The sequence below is a fragment of the Parastagonospora nodorum genome (assembly GCF_000146915.1).
Source record: "Parastagonospora nodorum SN15 chromosome Unknown scaffold_13, whole genome shotgun sequence".
Lineage (NCBI taxonomy): Eukaryota > Fungi > Ascomycota > Dothideomycetes > Pleosporales > Phaeosphaeriaceae > Parastagonospora > Parastagonospora nodorum.
In genome coordinates, this window is record NW_001884561.1 from 292,327 (window position 1) to 317,654 (window position 25,328).

At 51.9% G+C, this 25,328-nt stretch overlaps 10 protein-coding genes across 10 annotated transcripts; 6 read left to right on the forward strand and 4 right to left on the reverse strand.

Moving 5' to 3' along the window:
* Positions 1-140: 140 nt before the first annotated feature.
* On the forward strand, positions 141-2,406 carry SNOG_08611 (hypothetical protein; the record flags this gene model as incomplete). Its single annotated transcript, XM_001798868.1, has 7 exons — positions 141-248; positions 558-725; positions 783-860; positions 913-955; positions 1,011-1,600; positions 1,651-2,022; positions 2,077-2,406. 7 exons carry the CDS (start codon positions 141-143, stop codon positions 2,404-2,406), a joined length of 1,689 nt encoding a protein of 562 aa, XP_001798920.1.
* Positions 2,407-4,287: 1,881 nt separating this feature from the next.
* Positions 4,288-7,200, reverse strand: SNOG_08612 (hypothetical protein; the record flags this gene model as incomplete). Its single annotated transcript, XM_001798869.1, has 2 exons — positions 4,288-6,849; positions 6,967-7,200. 2 exons carry the CDS (start codon positions 7,198-7,200, stop codon positions 4,288-4,290), a joined length of 2,796 nt encoding a protein of 931 aa, XP_001798921.1.
* Positions 7,201-7,625: 425 nt separating this feature from the next.
* Positions 7,626-7,976, reverse strand: SNOG_08613 (hypothetical protein; the record flags this gene model as incomplete). Its single annotated transcript, XM_001798870.1, has 3 exons — positions 7,626-7,678; positions 7,739-7,824; positions 7,870-7,976. The coding sequence occupies 3 exons, from the start codon at positions 7,974-7,976 to the stop codon at positions 7,626-7,628; spliced, it is 246 nt and encodes an 81-aa protein (XP_001798922.1).
* Positions 7,977-8,841: 865 nt separating this feature from the next.
* Positions 8,842-14,991, forward strand: SNOG_08614 (hypothetical protein; the record flags this gene model as incomplete). Its single annotated transcript, XM_001798871.1, has 3 exons — positions 8,842-8,849; positions 8,952-14,026; positions 14,354-14,991. 3 exons carry the CDS (start codon positions 8,842-8,844, stop codon positions 14,989-14,991), a joined length of 5,721 nt encoding a protein of 1,906 aa, XP_001798923.1.
* A 748-nt stretch (positions 14,992-15,739) lies between these two features.
* Positions 15,740-16,678, reverse strand: SNOG_08615 (hypothetical protein; the record flags this gene model as incomplete). The annotated part of the gene is made up of 1 exon (XM_001798872.1): positions 15,740-16,678. One exon carries the CDS (start codon positions 16,676-16,678, stop codon positions 15,740-15,742), a length of 939 nt encoding a protein of 312 aa, XP_001798924.1.
* A 371-nt stretch (positions 16,679-17,049) lies between these two features.
* SNOG_08616 (hypothetical protein) lies at positions 17,050-18,981 on the forward strand (the record flags this gene model as incomplete). The annotated part of the gene is made up of 2 exons (XM_001798873.1): positions 17,050-17,724; positions 17,782-18,981. 2 exons carry the CDS (start codon positions 17,050-17,052, stop codon positions 18,979-18,981), a joined length of 1,875 nt encoding a protein of 624 aa, XP_001798925.1.
* Positions 18,982-19,435: 454 nt separating this feature from the next.
* SNOG_08617 (hypothetical protein) lies at positions 19,436-20,082 on the reverse strand (the record flags this gene model as incomplete). The annotated part of the gene is made up of 2 exons (XM_001798874.1): positions 19,436-19,584; positions 19,752-20,082. The coding sequence occupies 2 exons, from the start codon at positions 20,080-20,082 to the stop codon at positions 19,436-19,438; spliced, it is 480 nt and encodes a 159-aa protein (XP_001798926.1).
* A 796-nt stretch (positions 20,083-20,878) lies between these two features.
* SNOG_08618 (hypothetical protein) lies at positions 20,879-22,379 on the forward strand (the record flags this gene model as incomplete). Its single annotated transcript, XM_001798875.1, has 5 exons — positions 20,879-20,924; positions 20,963-21,259; positions 21,318-21,530; positions 21,579-21,911; positions 22,066-22,379. 5 exons carry the CDS (start codon positions 20,879-20,881, stop codon positions 22,377-22,379), a joined length of 1,203 nt encoding a protein of 400 aa, XP_001798927.1.
* Positions 22,380-22,582: 203 nt separating this feature from the next.
* Positions 22,583-23,628, forward strand: SNOG_08619 (hypothetical protein; the record flags this gene model as incomplete). Its single annotated transcript, XM_001798876.1, has 4 exons — positions 22,583-22,608; positions 22,674-22,834; positions 23,190-23,383; positions 23,533-23,628. 4 exons carry the CDS (start codon positions 22,583-22,585, stop codon positions 23,626-23,628), a joined length of 477 nt encoding a protein of 158 aa, XP_001798928.1.
* A 524-nt stretch (positions 23,629-24,152) lies between these two features.
* SNOG_08620 (hypothetical protein) lies at positions 24,153-25,321 on the forward strand (the record flags this gene model as incomplete). The annotated part of the gene is made up of 4 exons (XM_001798877.1): positions 24,153-24,198; positions 24,248-24,271; positions 24,329-24,734; positions 24,793-25,321. 4 exons carry the CDS (start codon positions 24,153-24,155, stop codon positions 25,319-25,321), a joined length of 1,005 nt encoding a protein of 334 aa, XP_001798929.1.
* Positions 25,322-25,328: the final 7 nt, after the last annotated feature.

Sequence of the window (25,328 nt, forward strand, 5' to 3'; positions counted from 1 at the left end):
CGACCTCATGTTCACCGCTTCACCGCCGCAGTTTCTGCGGAGGCTCGGTCACATGATTGACGACCTCGAGCCCGAACTCTCGGCTTTGTGTAATATAGGCGCTTGCCGGTCCAAGCAGTCATGAATACCGCAGCAACGAGATGACAGGAGCAAAGACCAATCAAGTCGATCAGCGGCCACTCTCGATCACCGATCTTTTGCATTTCATTCCCTATGACTTGCAACAAACCTTCCTTTTTGAGGCAATAGTGTAGCTCGCAAGACTCTACCATTCTCATCACCATGTCGGGCACCAAAGTCGAGATCTCAACTATTACAACACCCAAAATAGCACATAGCGCTCTTCAATTCTGGGCACTTTTCTTTGCTCTATGTCTTGCTGTGCTATGTCAGGCGTTAGACAACACCATAATTTCCACAGCCATCCCAAAGATTACCGATGACTTCAATTCGCTGACAGACATTGGGGAAGACTTCAAACCATCCAGGAAGGACAATTGCTAACTTTGATTAGATGGTATGGCTCAGGCTATCTTCTAACTGCCTGCGCCTTTCAGCTCTCTTATGGCAAGATATACAACCTATACCCCATCAAATGGGTGTTTTTGATTGCCTTGGCGCTGTTTGAGATTGGCAGCCTCATCTGTGGTGCCGCCCCGAGCTCTGTGGGCTTGATCATGGGCAGAGTGGTTGCTGGCATTGGGTCTGGAGGACTGTTTGCCGGTGTGAGTCGTGCTTTGCAACCTTGTTTGTAGGATCTACAGCTGACGAGTGACACACAGGCTATACTGCTTGTGGCAGAGTTCAAACCATTGAACGAGCGTGCTTTCTACAATGGCATGCTTGGGGCCATGTACTCAGTGGGTCTAGTACATACCTCCATATTAGAACTGTGTCTTATATGTTCAATAGGTCGCAAGTGTTGCCGGCCCCCTCATGGGAGGAGCCTTCACTGGTACGTGTATCCTTCCGCGTTCTGCGTAATCAATGAAGCTGAATAAGTCATGTAGAGCGTGTGACCTGGCGTTTGTGCTTCTACATCAATCTGCCTCTCGGAGTGGTCACCGCTGTCATCGTCTTCCTTCTTGTTCCAAACAATTACGACTCTGGACGAGACAGCAGGCGAGGATTGCCATTGAAGAAAAAGCTTCAAGAAATGGATCTTTACGGCCTTGTTGTGCTTGTTCCTACCATCATATGTATTCTTCTGGCTACTCAGTGGGGCGGTACAAAGTACTCCTGGGGCAACGCGCGAATTATTGCTTTGTTCGTTGTAGGGTTTGTGCTCTTCGTGGCTTTCGTTGTCATAGAGATTTGGCAGGGCGATAGAGCTATCGTTCCTCCAAGCCTTGTCAAGAGGCGCACCGTGTGGGCCTGTTCTATCTTCTCCTTCTGTCTCTTTGGCTCTTTCCTCGTTGTCGCTTACTTTCTTCCCTTGTGGTTTCAAGCCATTAAAGGCGACACAGCGACCGAGAGTGGGATTCACAATCTCCCTAGCATATTGGGCACCACTATCTTTTCAGTTGCGGCAGGTGGTATGGTCTTCGGACTGGGCTACTATACTTGGGCTTGCATACTTGGTAGTGTGCTTGCAGCAGTGGTATGTGTCATCAATAAGTATACTTAGAGCGCTGCGACTGACTGCAACAGGGCGCTGGTCTTCTTTCGACGCTCGAAGTCGACTCCAATGCGGCCAAGTGGATCGGCTACCAGGTCCTCTACGGAGCCGGCTGTGGCTTTGGTCTCAACCAACCACTGATAGCTATTCAGGCTGCACTGCCAGACTTTCAGAAGTCCGAAGGCACCGCTGTAGTCATCTTCATGCAGACTTTTGGCGGAACTATCGCAATCGCTGTGGCGCAGAATGTTTTCAATAACAAGCTCGTGTCAAATATCTTGGCTGCCGGTATACCTGTAGACCCAGCGGCACTGCTTTCCGTAGGAGCAACCAAGTTGCAAGGTCTAGTGCAACCACAATTCTTCGGACGACTACAGCTAGCTTATAACGATAGCATCACACAAGTGCGTTGATCTCCTCATGTTACCGTATGGATGAATCAAGCTAATGGCTTCTAGACGTTCTACGTTGCCGTTGCAACTGCTGGATTGAGTATGGCTGGCTCGATCCTCATCCCTTGGTTAAGCGTCAAACAAGCGGTTGCTCCGGAAGATGCAGAGACTGCCAACACTGTTATGCCTTTCCAGCACCCATCGAGCGACGTCGACCTGGCCATGCCTGCGATTCTGAGGCAATCGGGAGAAATTGCGAGCGAAGACAGCCAATCAAGCGACATTGAGAAGGTTCCGCGGAATAATGAAGTCTCCACTTATGACAGCCAGACAAGCGAGGTGGAAAAGTCCTCCGTAGGATCAACTAATCGGAAAGTGGAGAGTATCCGAAACTAGGCAGCGAAAGGAACGCAAGTAAGCCCTAATTGCTGCCGCCCTTGTCCGACCGTGCCAAGAGTACTGCAATGAGAAGTCAAGGCAAGAGCGAGGTCCTTCGTACCATACTTAGGTAGTCACGTGGTGATCTACGTCAGCACGCATTGCGAATTTTACATAATAACGATCATTTGCAATAGAATGTATAATGTATCCAAGTTTAAAGACAGCACCTCAATTGCTTGCTTTATCCAATAGTTAACCGTGCGCATGATTAAGAAAGCAGGCCACCCGGAGCCGAGCTGAAAGAGGCAAGCAAGCGGGACCGATTTTGCCAGCCGCCCGGCCCTGCATTTGAGGTTGTACAGGGACCAAGGAACGATATGTATGCGGGGCGATACCCGAAGGATTGGATTACGGTTTTTCCGCGAGTGACTTTGTTCGATCGGTTACTCCCGTCCGGGCACAGCGCTGGATCGCTAGCCGTAATCTCTGATTCTGGCCCGTGGATGCGTTGGCCGGCGATCCTTTGCCAGCACCATAGCCACCGCTTCCTTCGAGAACGAGACCCGCACGGAGCGCATTCATGCAAAAGTGCATGTGTAGATAGATTGCGACCAACGGTTGGGTATGCTGAAAAGTTAACCGAAATGCGGCTTATGGCGGTTCTACTTGAATTCTAGATTGTGATGCTTGAAGTGCTATGTCCCGATGCTCGGTCCCACGTCAGCCGAAGGTGTGGCTGAGGGCGGGGATTATTGTGAGGGTTGGAAGCCGACTAAGTTTCGGTGCTACCAAAATATCACTTCGTATTGATTCGCCGATACACTAATCACCGTACTGTCATTTTCTGGTAAGATTAACCCGGGGCTTGTGGCAGCCAATCGTAGCGCGGGGTCCGTCGCTAGCGCGCTTAGCTACCATTGGCGATGGTGAAGGATACCCATGTCGTGAATATGTGGCTTTGACTTTTGTACCACCGTAGTCAGGCTGTTCCCCGAGTAAGGCTTTAGTTCTTGGTTACGGCATTGCTCGGTATTTGATAGGACACTACAATGAGAATGTGACAGGATCATCAGCGTATTGCTGATCGAAGTGATCAGGCAAGCTTGCGTGCATACCCCATGCCCGAGAGTGCCTCACTCACAACTTCCTAATATGCATTCCACGGACCCGAAAACAGTTATGGGGTCACGACTTTCCATGTAACACGCTTCGAGCCATTTCATGCTCGTTATACGATCTTAATTGGGCAGTTCAAAATGCTCGGCTCGATTCAAAGTGGAAGTCTGGAAGATTAGCATGTTTCCTTCTTCTTCGCTTACAATCACCGGTGATGAAGTCTCACTTGACATTCGGTGACTCCATGTTCTTCGCGTGCGCCATGCCACTCGTATCTGCCAGGGCGCAACATGCTTTGAACTTACGACTAGAGAGGTTTTATCATGCGATACAGAACTCTCAAAATCACTCAAACAGGTGGCATGCATGTACTACCATGCGTCATATGCTCACAGTCGCCGGTGTTCACAGACCAGGTACTCGGGGACTCTCTTGTTCTGCATACGCCCCAAACTAGTGGTAAGTGGGTGTGATGCTAGACAAGGTTGGAATCAGACCATGCAATCACCGATGATGCATCTTGAGTGCTTCATGGGGTTACCACGGATATGGGACATACCGGCTGCGTATAACGGGGACAAGGCGCGTGAACGATATTAGGGATGGAATACGGACATGGATGTGGTGTGTATCACAGGGTATAGCTTCAGCTTGACTTCCCAACAAAACTGGATAGATATGCAAACAAATTCACAACCCTGTCTAGCAAATACAAATTGGATAACCGATTTTAACAAGCACCACAATGTAAATCCAAGATTTAGTCACTTGTAGACGAAGCTAGAGCTCGGCAACATCAAGTTCCTCAAAAGTCCTCTGACCAAACATGGCCTTACTGCCAACGAAACTTCGCATTATGCCACCAAAAGCACGCTTGCGCAGTTCTCCTTCAAAAGAAGCAATCTGTTGAGCCATATCGTGCTGATCTGATGCCTTTCCACCAACGCTCTGAATTGCATCCTCCTCATTTGAAGCTGCAGTGCTAGCAAACACCTTTCCAAGTTCAGCTGCATCCCGCAATGCAACGTTCGCACCAACACCTCCACATGGTGACATAGCATGGACGGCGTCGCCTAGTAGTGTAACACACGAATTAGACGGCCAGACGGGAAGCTTTGGGGGCGCTGATACAACCCGCATGGTAGATGCCTGAGACACATCTTGAAGCTCGAAAAGCGAGCGGAGACTAGGATGCCATTCCTCGGTGAGCGCGAGAGATTGGGCTGCTGAGGCTTGTGCAGATTCGGTATTGTATGCCTTGTCAGAGTTCACTCCATGTCCTGTGGAGGAAGCGGACGTGTTGGTGGCATCAGTGAACAGTTCTCTGCGGCCGATAAGGACCCAGTAGACGTAGTCTTCGGGAAGCGAGGCAGTAGGCTCGTCTCGCGAGAATCTGATGGGCTCTGAGAGGAGAGTGAGCGGGCTTTCGCCAATCAGGATTGATTGGATCAGTGGCGCTCTGTCAGCTACTACGGTCATCCAGCGCAGTGCTCTCGCTGGGTAGCGAGCAAGGAGCTCAGGAGTCATTACAGTCTTGCCGTAGATGCATGTAGCGCCAGTATCAAGGAACTTGTGCTCTGGGACCAGCTGCTTGCGAATCGCAGACCTCGTTCCATCGGCGCCAACAAGGAATCTTCCTTCAGCTGTGGCTCCGTCTTTGAACGTTGCGACGACATAAGATTGCACATTGTCCTCGCAGATATCGTAGCGAGTGATTTCCCGCCCAAAGTAAATCTTGTCACTGATACCGGTCATTAAGATCCTTCGGAAAACAGTTCGGTCAACGGTGTATGATGCACGTAGCCCTTGAGCGCCGGCTAGCCCACCGCCAGCTCGACTCTTGATGCACGCACCACTGATCGGATCAAAATCCGTCTCGCCAATGGCGGACTCGGCGCATGAGGCCTCGAAAGCTGAGTAGACCTCTGCTGTAAGACTCTCTCGGAGAGCGGCTGCTGCATCAGCTTCGAGCTTCAGCCGGTAGCCCTGGGGTCGATGTTCGCTTGAAGGATCTCGCTCAAACACAACGAACGGGATCGCGTGCTTGTGAAGATATTGGGCTAGACAGAGGCCACTGATGCCAGCACCGATAATGAGAACGGGCAGAACATCACGAGCATACATCGGGCGCGTCGATATTCTGGCGCTGACTCCGTTGGGAATGGAAGCTTGGCCCGAGTGCGTAGTGTCGCCATTCGGCCTGGCCTTGTCGGTAGTGTGAATGCCATTGACCGCAAAGGTCTCTGGCGTGCTTCCGTGAGCGAACTCGTTAATGGTTGAGGCGCCATTAATGTTCAAGTTCACCGATGGAGTCTTCATGTTGCCGTTAAATACAAGCCGAGCATTCCCGCCCGCCTTCAAGTCCGTGGCATCGGCAAGGCCGAGTTCTAGCAATCCCATATTACTGCCCTCAGGCTGCTCCACATGAATGATGCGGAGTCCCACCTTCTCGACCAACGCCTTCCAAGTGTCGTATTCTCTCTCCTTTGCATTGAAGACTTGCATCATCGTGAGATCCCGCACTCTGAGTTGACGCTCTTGTAGAAGTGACACAGTGCCAGGCTGAGGTAATATGGTGTCCATGATGACGATTCTTGCTCCTGGCTTTTTCAGGGCATCACGTAGGTGAGCGAGAATGGTGATGGCGGTCTCATCTGGCCAGTCATGAATGATCATGCGCAGAAAGTAGATGTCGCCATCAACAACTGGCTGAGGCGTGAAGAAGTCGTGTGACATGAACCTGACGCGATCTGCATGCAGCTTCGATTCATCAGTATTCAAGGCCGCTTTAGCGTTTTCGATCGTGTCTGGCAAGTCTTGGACAACGAAGTTAAGCCCGGGAAACGCGCTAGCAAGGGCGCGGCTTCCGTGACCACCAGAACCGCCAACGTCAATCACTTTCGATCCAGGAGTAAGACCGCCCCAATCGAATCCGGATATCATGTGCTTGAAGCTTGTGGCTTCGGAACTGGCCACATTACGCATGTACGAGGAGAACATGCTGTTCATCTTTGCGTTCTCTTTGAGATACCCAAAGAACGGAACTTCTACGTTCATGGCAATGTTGAACGCAGTCTCGTTTTTGACCTCCGTCCTTCCCCATTTCTGCGTTGCATCCGCAAAATGGTAGGCAGAAGGAACGGAGTAATTGGTAAGCCAGCGGGCCCAGTCGTAGAAACTTGGATTCGTTGCGATGAGTGCTGAGGTGGGAGAATGAGAAATTTCCAGTGGCGTCACCTCGGCCAGGAAGCCGTGAGCTGCAGTCATACGCAGAACCGACTTTAGTTGAGATTCTGGCACACTTGCTCGGTTTGCGAGATCGGTGTAGGCAATAGAACCGTGCTGTGGGATATACTGGAGGATCCCAAGATTAACGATCCAGCGAAGACAGACGAGGTGTTGATTCTAGAAAACGTTATTAGGGCGTGGTGAGGGATTAGCGATGAGTGTCACACTGACATTCGCCGAGAGCTGCTCGAGATACTCTCTCGGATCCGTGACGAGCTGCGAAAGCTGAGCAGCCGCATTTGCCAGCTGCTTACGCGGCCCCTCGAGCCCGATTGGAAAAGTATTCTTTCCTGGGGCGCCCTCGCCACTGTCGAGATGGCTTTCTGTGGCAAGGTGGGATTCCACCTCACGACAGACTTGAACGATTTCCTTGAGCACAGTAGATAGGCCTGTTGAAGCTGCCATGTTTGCGGTGCGAAGTGATCAACGAATTTATTACTGAAAAAGGTGTCAGGTCCATTGATACTTGTAAGGCGGCCTCGGAGCGAGGGCATAGATCGTCCGATGCAGCTGCAACATCGCGAGCTCTTCCCTTCCCCCATCCACACTTTACGGTATCCGGTTGAAACCACACAATATGGCCTGCTGAGTTGATGTCGGAGACCTGCTGAAGCGATCTCGTAAAGATGAAGTGTGATCACCGAACTACCGTGGATGAGAAGCGTAGGTTCTGTGCACCGGTGCTCGAAAGCGCGCCAGAGGCTATCATTATAATCTCAGCCCCGAGTTTGATGACGAAAAGACGGCAGAGAACATGAGGATCTACGATATTGAGCAGTAAACTCGATGTACAGTGCTGAGGCACGTCATACTATGTATTAGTAGAGGATCTAGTTGCCAATATCACGGAGAGCGGACAGCTTGGTGTTGACAAGCGCGTAAGCTTTACCATGATGTTAGTGATGATCTCGATCTACCCAGATGCATGGCTTGAGACACGTACCCATGGTGGTCTTGGGTAGCTGGAATGGGGCCAGCGGCCAGTGCCGGCTCACCAATCGCCAGTGGATGAAGCTCGATCGCGACCAGCTAGATCGATGCTCAGTACTATGATGAGTGGAATGAAAGCCTTACAACCAGGTTTTCGGCCAAAATTGGCCGCAGTTGCCAGTACAGTGTTGAGTAAACTTCGTCATGGAGCGTTTCGATGGTGGTGCTAGCTTCTCGATCATCAGTGCCATGATACTTTCACCCGTGCCAAAGTGACGACCAGCTCCATATAATATGACGGTATGGACGGTGCTGTCTATCCAGATTCATCTCTGATCAGCGCAATCGTTTCAACATCCTTGTGTGAATATTCACCAGACAGTCGTTAATACCCTTTTAGTCACCCTTCGAAGCTATTATTGTCTCAGCCACTACGTCACTCAACTTGCGTTATCTCAATATGGTAGACCTTGTTCAAGTGTTCGTCTTCGGCGACCAATCGTATGACGCGAGCGAACTAATGTTCCGATTGCTCCACACCCACGACGATATCATATTGTCAAGCTTCCTCGACTCATGTTTCCGTACCTTGCAGCTGGAAGTGGCCGACCTGAAAGACGAACAACGTTTGGCATGCCCCCGATTTTCGAAGCTTGCAGATCTGCTACCACACTGGCGCAACGGCACTTTGAATCCTGCCTTGGACCAAGCCCTGACTTGCATATGCCACGTCGGCACGTTTATACAGTAAGTACCCTCGTTCTCTCGAATAGACAGAATGTTGACAACAATGATCAAGTGAACATGCGACGAGCGGAAAGCCATTTCCAACAGCACACAATGCCTGTCTCACAGCAAGATGCACCGGGTTCATCTCGGCGGTGGCTGTCAGCTGCTCCAGTGACACTTCGACTCTGCTTGCATTGGGGCTCCGAACGGTCGTGGTGGCTTTCAGGGTCGGCGCGTGTGCATGGGACGTGGGAAGTCTTCTTTTCGCGGTGCAGGATACACCACGACAATTCCCTCACTGGACTGTCGCCTTGGCAGGACTGAGCGAAGAAAAGGTGTCGGCTATCATCGAGCAGTTTGCGGTCGAAAAGGTGCGATTGTCTGGAGATGAAACAGTGCGAAGACATGGGAGAATTGATGTCACTAACTGTGGTCTAGAATCTTTCGGTCGTTGCAAGGCCTTACGTAAGCGCCAGAATCAGCGCCAATCGGTGTAGTGTCTCCGCGCCGCCGCCCGTCCTCGACGAGCTGCTCAAGACGACGGCATTATCAAAAGCCATCAAATTCGACCTGCCCATCACTGCTCCGTACCATGCGCCTCACCTGTACACGGCAGAGAATGTCAACACGATCTTGTGCGGCGTGGATGATGTTGTCGCCACAACAATCATCCCTATCGTCTCAAGTAGCACGGGCACCGTCGTGACGTCGGCCACTTTTCGCGATGCACTACGCGTTGCAGTTGAAGCCTGTCTACAGCTCATGATCCGGTCGGATCTCATTGCACCGGGAATTGCCTCACATGTTCAGCACGCTGATGGATTTGCAATACGCCACATCGCGACGGCACCGGACGGCCTCGCTCTGGCCGTTCAGACTGCGTTGAGCCAAGCTGGTGGCCGGTCTCAATCGGGCAGAGTGAATGCTCCAGACCAAAATGACACCACAAGCATCCCGAATGCGCTTTCAACCCCCAGAGCCAAGGCTAAAATTGCGATTCTGTCCATGTCCGGTCGCTTTCCGCAAGCACCTAGCATGGAGGCTTTCTGGCACGTCTTGGAGAACGGGATCGACACGCACGAATTGGCCCTCGCATCTCGGTGGAACACTCGCACTCATGTTGGTGACTTATCGCTGAAAGAGCTGCCAAAGAACACCAGCGGTACTGGTTTTGGATGCTGGCTACATGACGCTGCCCAATTTGACGCTCGTTACTTCAACATGTCCCCGAGAGAGGCGCCACAGGTTGATCCGGCGCAGCGGCTAGCTCTGTTGACCGCAACAGAGGCTTTAGAGCAAGCTGGAATTGTACCCGGTCGCACCTCGAGCACCCAGAAAGATCGTGTAGGTGTCTACTTTGGTAGCACAAGCAACGACTGGATGGAGACCAACTCCGCTCAGAATATTGATACCTACTTCATTCCTGGAGGCAACCGAGCCTTCATTCCTGGGCGTATCAACTACCACTTCAAATTCTCAGGACCGAGCTACACGATTGATACGGCCTGCAGTTCAAGCTTTACAGCGCTGCATCTTGCCTGCAATGCTCTGTGGAAGGGTGAAGTTGACACGGCTATCGTTGGAGGGACAAATGTCCTTACTAACCCAGACATGACCGTCGGCCTTGATCGTGGCCACTTTCTGTCGCGCACCGGAAACTGCTCCACATTTGATGATGGGGCGGATGGCTACTGCCGCGGTGAAGCTGTAGCTACTCTTGTCTTGAAGCGTCTTGACGATGCTGTCGCGGACAAAGATCCCGTGCAAGCCTGCATCCTGGCAATCGCTACTAATCACTCTGCCGAGGCTGCATCCATCACCAGGCCCCATGTTGGCGCACAGCAAGATCTTTTTGCCAGTGTACTCGCCGATGCTGGAGTTAAGCATACTGACATATCGTACTGCGAGATGCATGGAACTGGCACACAAGCTGGTGACGCTGGCGAGACCACTTCGGTTTTGCAAAGCCTGGCGCCTATTGAGCCTCCTAACGCCGTCCGAAAGCAACACCAGCCACTCTATATCGGCGCAGCCAAGTCAAACGTTGGCCATGGTGAAGCTGCAGCTGGTGTGACTAGCCTAGCAAAAGTTCTTCTAATGCTCAAGAAGTCCACTATTCCCCCCCATTGTGGCATAAAGACCAAGATCAATCACAAGTTGCCAGATCTTCCGTCCCGAAATACAGCCATTGCAATGGAGGCCGTATCCTGGCCCCGACCGGTAAACGGAAAGAGACAGGTCCTGCTGAACAACTTCTCCGCTGCCGGCGGTAACACGGCACTCATTCTGGAAGATGCACCAGAGGTACCGACCTTAGATGTGCCTGACATCCGACAATGTCATCTGGTTGCGGTATCGGCAAAGACACCTGCCTCCTTGGAAAACAATGTCAAGAACATGCTAGCCTGGCTTGACGAGAAGTCCGACGCGAGCAACCTTACCCTCGCACGCCTTTCGTACACCTCCACGGCACGCCGAATCCATCACCCTCACAGGGTGATGATAAATGCAACCAGCCTTGACTCGGTCAAAGCTTCACTGCGTACGGCACTTGATCTCAAGAAAGGCAGCTCTCGTCCCAAAGGAACGCCGCGATTTGTCTTTGCTTTTACTGGTCAAGGTGCGCAGTATGCGGGCATGGGTGCAGATTTATTTGCACAATTCACAGGCTTTCGTGCAGATATTAGTCGCTACGATCAGATATGCCGACAACTGAATTTCCCTCCTGTCCGGCAACTCTTTGAGGATCCGACCACCTTCTGCGATGCCACACCTACGACGTTACAACTAGCTATGGTTTGCTTCCAAATGGCACTTTACCGCATGTGGGTAACATTGGGCGTCACACCGAGTGCGGTTGTCGGCCATAGCCTAGGAGAATATGCTGCGCTATACGCTGCCTCCGTCTTGACGCAAGCTGATGTCATCAATATCGTGGGCTCGCGAGCTCAATTACTCGAGAAGCATTGCGAACAAGGTAGCCACACTATGCTTGCCGTCCGGTCCAATGCTGAGGATCTGGAAGCTGCACTTGGCCCTTCAGGTCTCACATACGAGCTGTCATGCCACAATGGTCGCGAAAGCGTTGTGCTTGGTGGCACAAAGAGCCAAATCGAGACGATCCGCCCAACACTTCAAAGAAGTCGGATGTCAAACAGGGTACTCGAGGTGCCATACGCATATCACACCTCTCAGGTCGAACCAATCCTCGCATCTCTGGCAGCAGTAGCTAGAGGCGTTCATTTCGCAAAGCCTGCCATTCCTGTAATATCACCCGCTTTCGGTACTGTGCTCACTCAGTCCGAAGACTTCGGCAGCGACTTCATTGTCAAGCATTGCCGGAACAAGGTCAACATGCTTGGAGCCCTACAAGCAGCAAGGCAAATGAGCCTTCTTGACGAGAAAATGATGGGCATCGAGCTTGGACCTGAGCCCGTTGTCATCAAGATGGTCAAAGAGGTTGCTGGACCTGCATTTCAGACCTTCGCATCAAGCCGCAAGGATGAGCCTGCATTGAACATCCTAGCTTCCGCCCTGTCAGCCTTCTACACTGCAGGCACGGACGTTAAGTGGACGGCTTACCATGCCGACTTCCCTTCGGCACAGGTTGTTCTTGAGTTGCCAGCCTATGCTTGGGATCTCAAAGAGTACTGGATTCAGTATGTAAATGACTGGTCACTACGCAAAGGAGATGCTCCACTAGTCATCGAACGTACCACTCTAGAGGGCACTTGTATCCACAAAGTCGTCAGCAACTCACTTGGCGTGAGTGGTGGCGAACTGTTAGTGGAAGCAGATCTCAGCCGCGAGGATCTACACCCGATGGTACAAGGACACAAGGTCTATGGGGTCCCGCTCTGCACCCCTTCGGTATACGCAGACATTGCTCTGACAATTGGTGAATACGCCAAACAGTTCTCTGGAGAGGGATCCACGAAGCTTGGGGTGGAAATCGCGAACATGAACATCCAGAGCGCACTAGTCGCGACTTCTGATGGGAAGCCTCAGATGCTGCGCACGCATGCTTCGTATGATGCGAAGCAAAAGTCGCTTTATTGCACATTCTCCACCCTTGACGATGCTGGAAAGGTCAAAGAACAGCACTCGAATTGTCTCATTAAGCTATTTGACGTAGAGGCTGCACGCACCGCTCTCAAGTCATCGGCTCCCGCAATCAAGTCACGTATCTCGATACTTCAGTTGCAGCTCAATGAATTTGGCAACACCTTCAGATACAGCAAGGCAATGATCTACAAGATGGTGGGACAACTGGCAGACTTCGATCCCAAGTACCGTGCTCTGGAAGAGATCACACTGGATAGCGATGCGCTCGAAGCCTTAGGGAGAGTCAACTTCACTAAGGTCTCGGCTGAAGGTAAATTCCACACTAACCCTGCTTACATCGATGCACTCTCCCAGTTGGGTGGCTTTGTTATGAATGGAAATGAAGGGGTGGATCTAGACAAGGAACTTTTCGTCAATCACGGCTGGGCATCACTCAAACTTCTTGAGGCTATCGACCCCACCAAGACCTACACCACGCACGTCAAGATGACTGAGGGAACTGACAAGCTATGGACGGGCGACATCACCATACTCGACGGGGAAGCCGTTGTGGGTGTGTTTGGAGGTGTCGCTTTACAGGGTGTTCCCAAGCGCTTGATGAGCTATATTGTCCATGCCGCTAGCAAACGGACAAATGGCGTCGCGCCTCGAACCGCCGGTGAGCCACAGACTCAGAGAGTAACAGCCCCTGAGGTCGTCAGCGCTGTCGTAAAGACAACGACCAAACAGCTCGTCACTCAAGCGCCAGTGGAGGACCGCAGTATAACCACAGCCATCAGCATCATTAGTCAGGAAAGTGGCGTGGAAGCTGCTGACCTCACTGACGATACCTCCTTTGACGACATTGGTGTTGACTCGCTTCTGGGCATCATGGTCAGTAGCAGAATCAGGGACGAGCTTGGTATTGATGTGGACTCCGCCGCATTCCTGGAGGTCCGCACAGTCGGAAGCTTCAAAACGTTCCTTCGAGGTCTCACAGGCACGACTGAGCAATTTACCACGGTTACCAAAACTGTCACCAAAGAAATCACACCTACAGAGCTGCGAGAATCATCCTTTGCCCAATCTGCAGTTGCCGGGGATTCCTTTGGCGTTTGGACCAATGTGCTGGCTATCCTTGCAGAAGAAAGTGGCATAGATGTGAGCGATTTAACAGGCGACACTTACTTCTCCGACATTGGTGTCGACTCCTTGTTGTCACTCGTGGTCGTTAGTCGCCTCCGGGACGAGTTCGACTTGGATCTTCCAGAGCAGTCGCTTTTCATCGACTATCCGACCGTGGCCAGCCTCAAGGCAAGGATCACTGGATGCACACGATCTCCTTCTGTCTTCAGTGATTCAGATGCTACCACTGATGTCCCGAGTGTGTTTTCGCCAAGTCTAGAGGTCGAGACTACTTCTGAAGACTTCCAGCCATTGGCTTTTTCGAAGAAGGAAGCTTTGGTCGCAGTAGCTGAAGTGGCTTTGACGCCACTTGAGAAAGCCGATCCATTCATGTCAATCGGACGTAATCGGCCGTCAATGACACCCTCGAGGGATAGCACAACTTCGTTGGCATCAATCACGGAGATCCTTCCTCCAGTTAAGCCAGCTTGGTCTATCGTTCTCCAAGGGTCCCCACGCAACGCGACAAAAAGGTTGTTTTTGTTTCCGGATGGGTGCGGTGCCGCCACATCATACCTTCAGCTTCCAACTCTATCTTCTTCGACAGCAGTTATTGCTTTCAATTCACCTTTTATGAAGTAAGTCCAAGTTTCATCACAGCTTCCATGCAAGACACTAACATTACATAGAAACCCTCATGATATGGCTGATCGGCAGCTTGATGACATAGTTGCATCATACGTCGAGAGTCTACAACGCCATCAGCCTCACGGTCCCTACCACCTTGCCGGCTGGTCAGCAGGTGGCGTGTTAGCGTATGCCGTTGCTCAGGAACTCATGGCAACAGGCGAGGAGATCGCAACTCTAACACTCATTGACTCTCCACCTCCGACTGATGGCCTTGACCGGCTACCCCGTCGTTTCTTTGACCACTGCAGTGCAGTTGGAATTTTCGGTGGAGAAATGAGCGCCATCAACCCTTCCAACAAGCGCGCAAAACTTCCCGAGTGGCTCATGCCACACTTCGAAGCTACAATCGAACTGCTCCACGATTACTGCGCGCCGCCCATGCCTCTTACTACCAACGCGCCCAAGAAGATCAACCTTATCTGGGCTGGTGGTTGTGCATTTGGTGGCAAGTATGCGCCGCTTCCACCAGCATCAATGGTTGGTGAGGATACTGAGGGTATGAAGTTCTTGACGGAGCAGAGGACGGACTTTGGTCCAGACAAGTGGACCGACTTGTTCCCGGGACGACATATCGATATCGATGTTGTGGAGGGTGAACATCACTTCAGTATGATGCGAGGGAAGGGCGCGCAGCAACTCGGTGGCTTCTTGAGGAAGACGCTTGGCTTGCTTGCCTAGATTCGGTTGATGTGTTTTGACGGGCTTGTTTTTAGTTATGTGCGGCGTTCTAGCGGACACATCTCTTTCCTTTACTTGCGCGGCGTTCAGAAGCTTCCTTGGGATTGCGTGGCGCTAGAGGGGAATTTTCTTGGTCACTTTCTTTGGTAGTATCTTGTGGGCGGTCTCTTTCTGCTTTTACTTGCGCTGCTAGATTAGGCGTTACTTCAGGGTCATTTTAGATCTACACGCACACATGTGCAATTATTCTCCATCGCTTCGCAACACGCGATGGCTTTCTTAGCTATAATACATCAAACATTGCTGCTTCACACACACTTCTTCCGCATCTCGTAGCGTGATCTGCTTGCATAGGGCGAAAGTTAATATATTGGGTCGCAACCCTATGGAGCTGCAAGATACTAACGTACAACACTGAGGCACAAGATTCCTAATCGACATCATAATAGTGTGGTATGAAAGGTGATGAACTTGGTCGGCGATTACGCTGAAAAAAAGTCGGGCAAAGCAATCTGAGCTACTGTCATTCGAGGACACACTCTCATGCCTTAATATTGACGCATATTCTATTCAAGTATCTCAGTGGCAACTACAGACATCTACGAAATATTCATGGCTTAGATTCACGGTGTTTGCTTTATTATTCGACGACTTCGGCAACGTTGCCTCATTATACAACACGAGCATCTGAGGAAGAGGATATGATTGACTGTACATGTACGCAGAATGGTCTCAGAGGTAATTCGACTCATCTCAAAGGCTTCTGGGCGTCAAGATGAAGGTAGGAACGATCGCCCTTGTGCTCAACACGATCCGCCACCAGTACCTTGTCAATGACATGCGCAACCCCAGCATACAATATGACATCTTCTTTGACCACCTTGATACCGTTCACCGTCAGCGTGCCATCTGCCGTCTTTCCAACATGAATCTCCCATCCATTCGAACTCTTATACCCACCCTTCTTCCCAAACACTTCGCCATACAACACCCGATTCGGCACAACATGTCCCCTCAACAAACTCGCCAACTGCTCTTTACTCATCTTCCCCACATCCGCCTTCTCAAGCGCATCATCATGCGGCACAAATACCGTAACGTCCTTCAAGCCTTCGAATTCTGCAACCACGCCGGCCCTATTCATGAGTTCGAGAAACCTGCCCAGACCATTGATCTGCGCCGTCAACGTGATGTTATGAGGTAGTACCATGCTCGCATTCAGCGTATGCAGTACTCCTCCGTCGAACCTCAAATTCACATCTTCCACACCACCAGCCACCCCGAGCCCAGATTCGGTCATGATTGTGCCATCCACGCTCGACAATTTCACCGCCGCGCCGGCCGTCACATTCGTCAGCACCGGCGGTTTGAGATACGTATGCACGACCTTCCCCTTCCCAATAATACTCTCCGACTCCCATTCGCCGTCCAATACATGGTATTGGAAAAGCGCGCGCGCAACGGGCGCGGGGATCTGGCTGACGTTGAAGCCCCAGTTTGCGAGGTCGAGGTAGGCTTGGTTTGTGGGTGCAATGACGGTGATATTGGCGAGTGTGTTGAAGTCGTCGAGCAGGGAGAATTGCTTGAGGAGGGAATGCAGGGTGGAGAGGGTGGGGTGGGTTGAGAGGAGGGTAGAGAGAGAGTGGGCGGATGTTAGGGCGGGAAGGAGGAGTGTGAAGAGTTTCATGATGGATGGATAATTTGGCGAGATTGTTCTGAGAAATTATTGTTGGTTGGAATGTTCGTTTCGATGCAGTTGAAGAGTTGTGCTCGAAACAATTTTCGAGGTGGCCGCCATGGTCACGTGTATTCACCACGCTAATGATCTGGCATAGAGCTCGAACCCACATGGTTGGCACGCAAAGCGAACTCTAGCCACAAACTGATGTGGTGAGTGGCTTTTCGAACCTCGAGCAGTACGGCGAGCGTATGTCTCTGGCGTTCAAATCACCGAGCACCCACGGCGATTATTCCCCGAGACCCGCACCCCCAGCCTCGCCACTGCATTACACACATGTTATCGCAACCGTTGGGCTCGCACGCCATGGAAGCTCTACCATGGCCTGCAACATTCTCAACTTCCTAACCGGGCTGTTGAGCCTATCCTCAACCCTCCCATCAACCTATTTCCCATCCTGCATCAAACCAAGCAACAGCCATGTCTCGCAAAACCCAGTGCGCTTCGAAGTGCACCTCACACCCGGCCGCGCCAACCCCACGGGCGCTGGCTTCCGAGATGTTATACTAGTTAATGGGACGTTCACTGGCCCAACCCTACGCTTGTCGCGTGGTGACAATGTTGAGTTCCTCGTGCGAAACCACCTGCGCGAAGACACTGCCGTGCACTTCCACGGCATAACACAATCCCTCTCGCCCTGGGCCGACGGCACGCCAGGAATAGCGCAGCGCCCGATAAGGCCCGGCGCGGCGTATTTGTACCGTTGGCGGGCTGATGAGTCTGGGGTGTTCTTTTACCATGCGCATTCGAGGGGGCAGTTGATGGATGGCATGTATGGTGCGATTGTGATTGAGCGGGGAGAGGATGAGCCAAGCCCGTTTCATATGATCAGTCATGAGGCGAGCGATTGGGAGTTGATGAGGGAGGCGGAGAGGGAGGTGCAGACGCTTATGATTAGTGATTGGAGTCAGTTTAGTTTTGGGGAGGTTATGGGGGTGGAGAGGGAGGCGAATATTGATTTCACTTGCATGGATGCGATTGTTGTTAATGGGGCTGTAAGTCATGATCAAAGTTCTTTGGGAGGGTTTGAATGAGGCTAACGTTCGAAATAGGGGTCGGAATATTGTCTGGAGCGCGAGCTGTTGAATGAGTACACCAATCCACTGGTCAAGTTCATCCTCAGTCATACCGATGAGAAGGAGATCACCGACAAAGGATGCGTACCTCCTCTCAGATTATTCCAAGGGAATTACTCGCTGCATCTTGATACGCTCCCGCCAGAAGCATTTCGCAAATGTATCCCGGGTGTCGGTGGCGGCGCGAACCACACAGTGACAGTACACTCTAGCAATAGATGGGCAGCACTTACTTTCATCAATCCCGGTGGTTTATATCCTTTGAAAGTCACTATTGACAACCATCCGATGCATGTGTTCGCAGTTGACGGCCACTACATCTACCCGCAAATCGTCGATCAAATCCTTGTCAACAATGGCGAAAGATACTCAGTATTCGTCAAGCTCGACCAAGAAGTCGGACGGTACACGATTCGAATCGCGAATGATCTCCTTGGCCAAGTTCTAGGTGGCTTCGCTGCACTGTCGTATAACGGCGTGATGGATGACCCTCCACACCCAAAGCCGTTGATGAATTACGCCGGCGGTTCTTTGGTCAAAAACATTCGCGTCTTCGATGAGTTCAACACTCGGCCTTACCCACCCAAGCCGCCAGCCTCTGTCGCCGATCGCACGCACAAGTTCATGGTGCGCAAACTCGCTCAACCACATGGCGCGTACGAGTGGACAATGTCCGGTATTGAGGGGCTCAACATGACCACCGAGGACGTCGCGTCTCCCTTCCTCTTCCAGGACCCATCGCAGATCGAAACTAGCGAGTTAATGCTCACAACGAAGAAGAATGAATGGGTTGACCTGATCATCGAAGTCGAAGGACCCTTTGCGCAATCTCACCCTATGCACAAGCACGGTAACAAAGCGTTCATCGTCGGGAGAGGCGTTGGCTTCTTCCCTTGGGCTACCGTTGAGGAAGCAGAGAAGCATTTGCCACGGGGAACGTTCAATTTCATCGACCCACCTTACAAAGACACTTTCAAGACGCTCGAGGGAGTGAACAACAATGCATGGTTGGCGTTGAGATATCACGCCAATTCTCCGGGCGCGTGGTTGTTCCATTGCCATATCCAGACGCATCTCGCTGGTGGGATGGGCGTTGTGATCTTAGATGGTGTTGATGAGTGGCCAGAGTTGCCGGAGGCGTATGCAGAATGGAATGGTTTCGAAGCGCCGGTGTAGTATTTGTACATCAGTGAATTGCAGATTTGGAGGCGGTTCGGTCGCAGCCTAATAGTTCGCTTGTCGTCCGAACTCAAAGTCCTGAATGTCCAGGAGCTATGAATATGAGCAGTACAATTCAAAAATACTTTCTTCTCTCATAAGGAAACGAGCCCAGGACGCAACTTCCGATGAACTCACCATCAACTCACCAAGATTGCCTCAATCTTTCCTTGCATGTCGGTCGAGTAAGGCCTATATGTGTCCACTCAAGACGTCGACAACGCTGGTAATAGCCAGTATGCTTCCGTTCGATCAGGATGCCCTACTCGGTCTACTCCGTGAGCTGCGGCACATGGTCTACTCGTATATCTTGGACCCGGACAGCATGCAACAAGTGCATGACGGTGCATTCGAACCCATCAATGCGGCGCCTGCGCAGTACCATCCGCCACAAGCAGAATGGCCGAAGTTCCTACTCCCCGGGGTCATCGACAAGATCTTTCGAATCGAACTCGTCGAGCATTTCTGCGAGAAGAATCCACACTTCGCAGTGGTTCATCCTCGCGAACTGAGTGATATGTTCGCCAAAGACCTCTTCAGCACTGGGGTGACCTTGTCGGGCTGCATGCTGTCCTACCTCGAGATCCATGGAGATAATCACATTCAGGCCGGCAGGTTCCTCGATCGTCGATATCTCGACACCCAGCTTACTCCGCTGATCCATTGCAAACAGAAGTTCGTGTCGAATTTCGGACTTCGGATCGTGATTCATACCTGGCGCATCTTACCAATGGATAGTCTGAGCATCGGATTGAGCTCCCCAAGCCTTTTTCCATTAATATTTCGATACGAAGGCTTGGTCCATATACTAGCCCGCGTGCAGCCGTTGATTAGACTACTGAGATGGCACATTGAGAGCCAAGGATCGTCAAGGAAAGTCGACGTTTCTTTAGCTGCATGCAGATATCGAGGGAAGACTTCAGCCTTGAAGGTTTTGCGAGAGATGGAGTGGTTGGGTCGTCTCAAGTGGGCGTCATTCGTGTTGGCGGAGGTGTAGGGTTCGAGTTTTATGAGTGTAATCCTTCTTTCGATGAATGGTTTGATTATCGAGCTTGACATAGCTCGATGATCAGACCGCACTCGAACGCATCCCATAATTACACCATCGACGAGGAATGAGCCAGTCCGTATCTGTGGCGGACCGAAGGAATGGATCCACGATATGGCCTCGAAAGTCGGGTGGGGTGCAATGCACAGAACGAATTGTGAAGCTTACAAAATCATCGGACCCTCGCGAATGCAGTACGCATCTGACACGGCTATGGCAAAAATTGGAGAAATATAATCAGTGAAACGATACTTCTAGTTACCAACGTTTGACATGACAGCGAGTTCCTGGTGAATTAAGAACGGCTTTCTGTGTTATCTATCCGGCTCGAATACTACCCGTCAACGGCGACCGGGTTGAATTTTCTATCGATCATACCGCGTTTGGCCTGAGGTGGAGCACCGCACCGCTAATGTTCCAGTTCGTATAATGTTCCAGTCGGCATGGGATACTTGCTATACGGCATACGCAAGGCTTCGCTGACTAGAGTGAGAAGTGCGCGGTCCCATCGAGACAATGACACGCAGGATCTGGCGTAATTGCGGCGTAGCGCGTGTAGATTCGGACTGATGTAGGACGTGAGATGTCTTACTGCACAAAGTAAGACACGTGATACAGCAGGGGTCCAATGTCTTGGCGCATTCGTCATGGTGCATGCGCCTCATGCGCTTCTGTGGCTGTGACTTTCATGCGCGGCGACCCACGCAAGCTCCAGATACTCGACCACGACGACGCCTCTTCCCCATACAACTTGGACGTGACATCCCATTGCTTTCTAGAGCCATATACACACTTGCATACACCAACATGTCTGAAAAGCCCACCACGGACAAGGTAGACTACCCCGCAGCACGTGTGAAGCTCCCCCAAACTGACAGCTGCAGCCTCCCGAGAGCCCAACCACGGCGCGTGAGCTCGACTTTGACGACGACAACGATGCGCCGACTTCGGCTACCCACGAGACAGTCACATCGCCTCCTGCCCCGGCGAAGTCACCCAAGCCAGGCGTGCGCTTCACCGACGACACGACAGACATTCCCCCACCCAAGCCACCGCGACCCATGTCACCCCAGCAGCAGGCACAGAATACGTTGATCGAGGCCTTTCCTGACATCGACAGCAATGTCATCAAGGCTGTGTTGGTCGCTAGCGGCGGCAAGGTCGAGCCTGCCTTCAATGCGCTGCTGAGTATGTTGATGCCTGGAGCCTGAAGCTTGAGTCGAGAATGGCGAGCTAACTGTGGCAGGCATGTCGGACCCCAACTTCAAAGCCGAGGAAGCCCCTCCTCCACAGCCCCCGAGGCCACAGCGTACGCAGCTTGAACAGGACGAGATCTACGCGAGACAGCTCGCAGAACACTACCAGAACCAGGGCGGCCATTCCAGCCAGGGCCAACGCAGGCAGCAGCAGCCCAGTCAGCGACCGGATGAAGCCGACCGCGAGCACAGCTTCTTCGATGGTGCGTTCCTTCTCTTGTTGCCTGCATAGCTTGACTGACTCAGTATAGACGACCTGCCTGAAATTCGTAAGAACATCGAGCAGGGCTTCAAGGAGACGCAGAAGACGGTCACGAGCTGGATTTCCAACTTCACCAAGAAGCTGGACGGCGACGGCGAGCCCGACGAATACGATCGATATGGCAACCCCGTCCACCGCGACCAGCAGAGGCCGGGACAGTCGGGGTCGCAGCGGCAAAACTTTGGCCCATCGCAGTCAGAACAACTTTATGGCATTCGCAAGTCGGCGGAACAGCGCCGATCTGCCGACCACAACCGCTACGACGCAGACAACAGGGTGCTTGGGGACGACTTCGCGCAGTTGGAGATGAGGGACAACGATGGTATGCACCGCAGCATTAACCGTAGTTCGCATGTGAAGCAGTACTGACGATCCAGGCCCCCCACCGCGAACATCAAGCCGGCCAAACGCGAATCCCGATCTTTTCAAGCCCACTCCCGTCTCCCCACCCCAAAGCGGGCCTGTGGATGAAGTAGATGCGCTATACCGCAACCCCTCGCCCAACAACCAGCAGAACAGCCAGGGAAAGTCAGGAGGCAAGAAATGGCAGCCTCTGACTTCGGTTGCGCCTCATCCCGAGCCTGAGGACCATGACCCTTTCAGTCTAGGCGATAGCGACGATGAAGACAACAAGACCAAGGACACAAACCCTGCTGATAGCGAGAGGCTGAAGAAGGCCGCTGCGAGTAAGGAAGGCGCCTCAACAGGCGAGCTAAAGCCGGCCGAGCGGAGTGGAAGCATAGGCCAAACAGACGCCACGGCTGCCGCACTGTTGAAGGAGGCAAAATAAGTAGACTGCGTTGATGCTTGATTACTTCAACGAGCCTGACACTATTCGGCGAACAAAGCTGGCAGCAACGATCCCCTGTTTGATTTTTACACATGTCAGCACCAATGCACCATAATTGAGCTTGTAACGAGGTCGCATCTTGCCATTATCACTCTGACATTATCATTACTGTCTCAGGTCTGGTTCCAGCTTCATCGCCCGGTATGGCATCAGCGATGAATGCCAATCTGTGCGTGAGCCACAAAAGGGCCGTCTTGACTCTATCTCAGATCCTCCACATGTAAATCTCCGCAGGCATTGCAACAAAGCATGCCAAACTTACCCTTCTATTTGTGAAGCTACTGCAGCCACCGATGTCCGATCGGACGATTTTAAGCGAGATGGCGCGCAACAATCATACGACATTGCGGACGCGATTCTAGCTCTCACCCTGACGGAGGGCAAGCGCCATCCTTGTTGCCGGAGTGATCCACAGCGGGCTTTAAGGTCAGGGTGCCGATCTTTGGTTTCAGACCAGCAGTTGACTTGCGTGGTGCAGCCAAATCTCCACAGCGTGGTTCACGATTCTACGATGGGTCGCTGAGAAGTGCTTATATTACCTGTCCATTCACCTTACTTAACTAGGTGTGTTGTGTGGGCGGAGCAAACGTGGTTTTTCAACTTCCCCCTGTAGGGTAGCGGGAGCTTTACAACTATCAGGACCGAGCTTTAGGAACAAGGGACGGATAAGGCTAAGAACTCTAGGTTAGTCCGAGAGAACATGTCGAACAATTGCGTTGAGGCGTTGGGAAAGGGCTTAGCGAATCATAGTGAGCGGAGAGTCCGCCATACTTTCCGAGAGTCCAGCTCTGCCAGCCACGGACTGCGGAATCTTCGATGCCGTCGAAGCAGCTCGACGGGAACTTGGAGGGTCGATCTGGTCTATTGGTAGATCAGATCCCTTGAAAGTACCACCTAAGACCGGTGTCTACCTGGATAGTACCATTAGCAGGGTAGAGCCAGATGTATGCCACTTTCAAGGTCTTGGTCGAAGGGAGTCTCTAGTCGAGCCTCGTTTGATTCACGGTAGCATCCATGTCTCAAATGAACAAATCTTCATCAGCTTGGGTTGCGTACATCTCGCCAGGTGAGCAATCACTAGGAACGACCGCAGGTCATCCACAAGCTTAAGATCCGGCAGACTCATCCCGCCCAGTTCTCTAGCATCAAAGCCATGTGCGGGAAGACTGTCGCGTACTCGAAATCTTAAATCTCTTCTGGGGGAACTGGCGAATGGCGCATCGCAAGCTTGATTATCTACAAGTAACTTTACAGAAACTTTATTCTTGACTCAAGCCTTGGCACGCGCTCCTTTGAACCACTGTTTGGCTGCCGTCGTTTTTGGGAAAGAAGGGACATGAAAAGACTGGGGCATCGCTGTAGTTCTGAGATGATACTCCGTTTTTTCTTATTTTTGTCCTTCGGTAGGCACGTGTCTGATCTGCCTATTCTGGACACGACCAAAGCTGGGGGTAATATTCATCTCACGCAATGAACAAGGAATATCGACCAGATGTCTCTTTCAAACCATGGGGGCCGTTCGTTTCACCCAACTGGAAGGATATGCATATCACAAACGCAGACATCATAGTAGCGTCGGTTGTATGGGTATTAACACTGATCAACGTTGGAATCGCGGTATGGCTCGCATCTGCCCAGGCACGGGTATCGCGTGCTCCCCTACGCAGTGTCTACGTGTGGATGATATGGTTGGAACTCTTCGCGTCGTTTATGATGGGCTTGGAATCGTTCTTGCACCTTCTCAAGCTCATTCAACCGAGTAAGTAAACACGCATTTTCAATTCTTGAACCACACTAATCGTTTATAGGTTTCGCTTTCTACTTCACAATCTGTAAGTGCGCTCATGTTGGGATAGCTAATGTATCCGATACTAATTACTGCAACCTAGTATTCTGGTGGTGTATCCAAGTCCAACTCCTCCTCCAAATCATCATCAATCGCATCCGAGTCATTGTACCTGACCGTCAGCGCTCACGGAGAATCATGATCGGCACCGCGGTCTTCGTCACGTTCATAAATGTCTCCGTGTTCTTCATCTGGCTCCCAGCCCGTCTGCAAGTTAGCCGCAAGTACCACATCATCAACGAGTACTGGGACCGAATCGAGAAAGGCCTCTACCTGATTGTCGATGCGGGTTTGAACTGGTACTTCCTCAAAACAGTCAAGGCCAATCTCATCAGCAACGGTCTCACAAAGTACAACAAGCTTGCACGGTTTAATCAGCGCATTGTTATGGTGTCGTTGCTGATGGACGTGATGATCATCGGCGCGATGTCTATACCCAATTCTTTCGTGTAAGCTCCACTTCGCTGCCTCTTAACCCCCAAGTACGATATATTCTGACAAGCCCAGATACATCCAATTCCACCCCCTCGCCTACCTCGTCAAACTCAACATCGAAATGACAATGGCCAACCTAATCAAACGCATCGCCGTCTCCGCCTCGCGCCGCACCGGCGCGCAATCCCTCGCCGGCGAATTCAAATCTTCATCGAACATCTCGTCAACCGCCAAGAAATCGTCGGCCGCCACGCAACGCCAGTCCGCCCACGAGCTCGCCAGTATCGTCTCGTATCATGCCGACGGCGTGGCTGACTCCAATCGTATTCAGAGTTTTACGCCGACAGGCAGGCAGATTAAGACGACGCAGGAGGTCACGGTTACTAATGAGCCGAATACCTGGCCAAAGGCGGAAGGGACAGGCGCGTATACAATGGGCGTGCCGCATATTGTTGTTCAGGAGACGGGGACGTCGAGAACGAAGAGCATCGACAGCTCGATCAAGAGCGAGGGTGTGGTCAAGCGGACGCCGGAAGATAGTGATGACGAGGCTGCGCTTGTGGGGAAAGGGAGGCGGTGGGGGAGAGGGGGGCAGAAGTGATACTGGT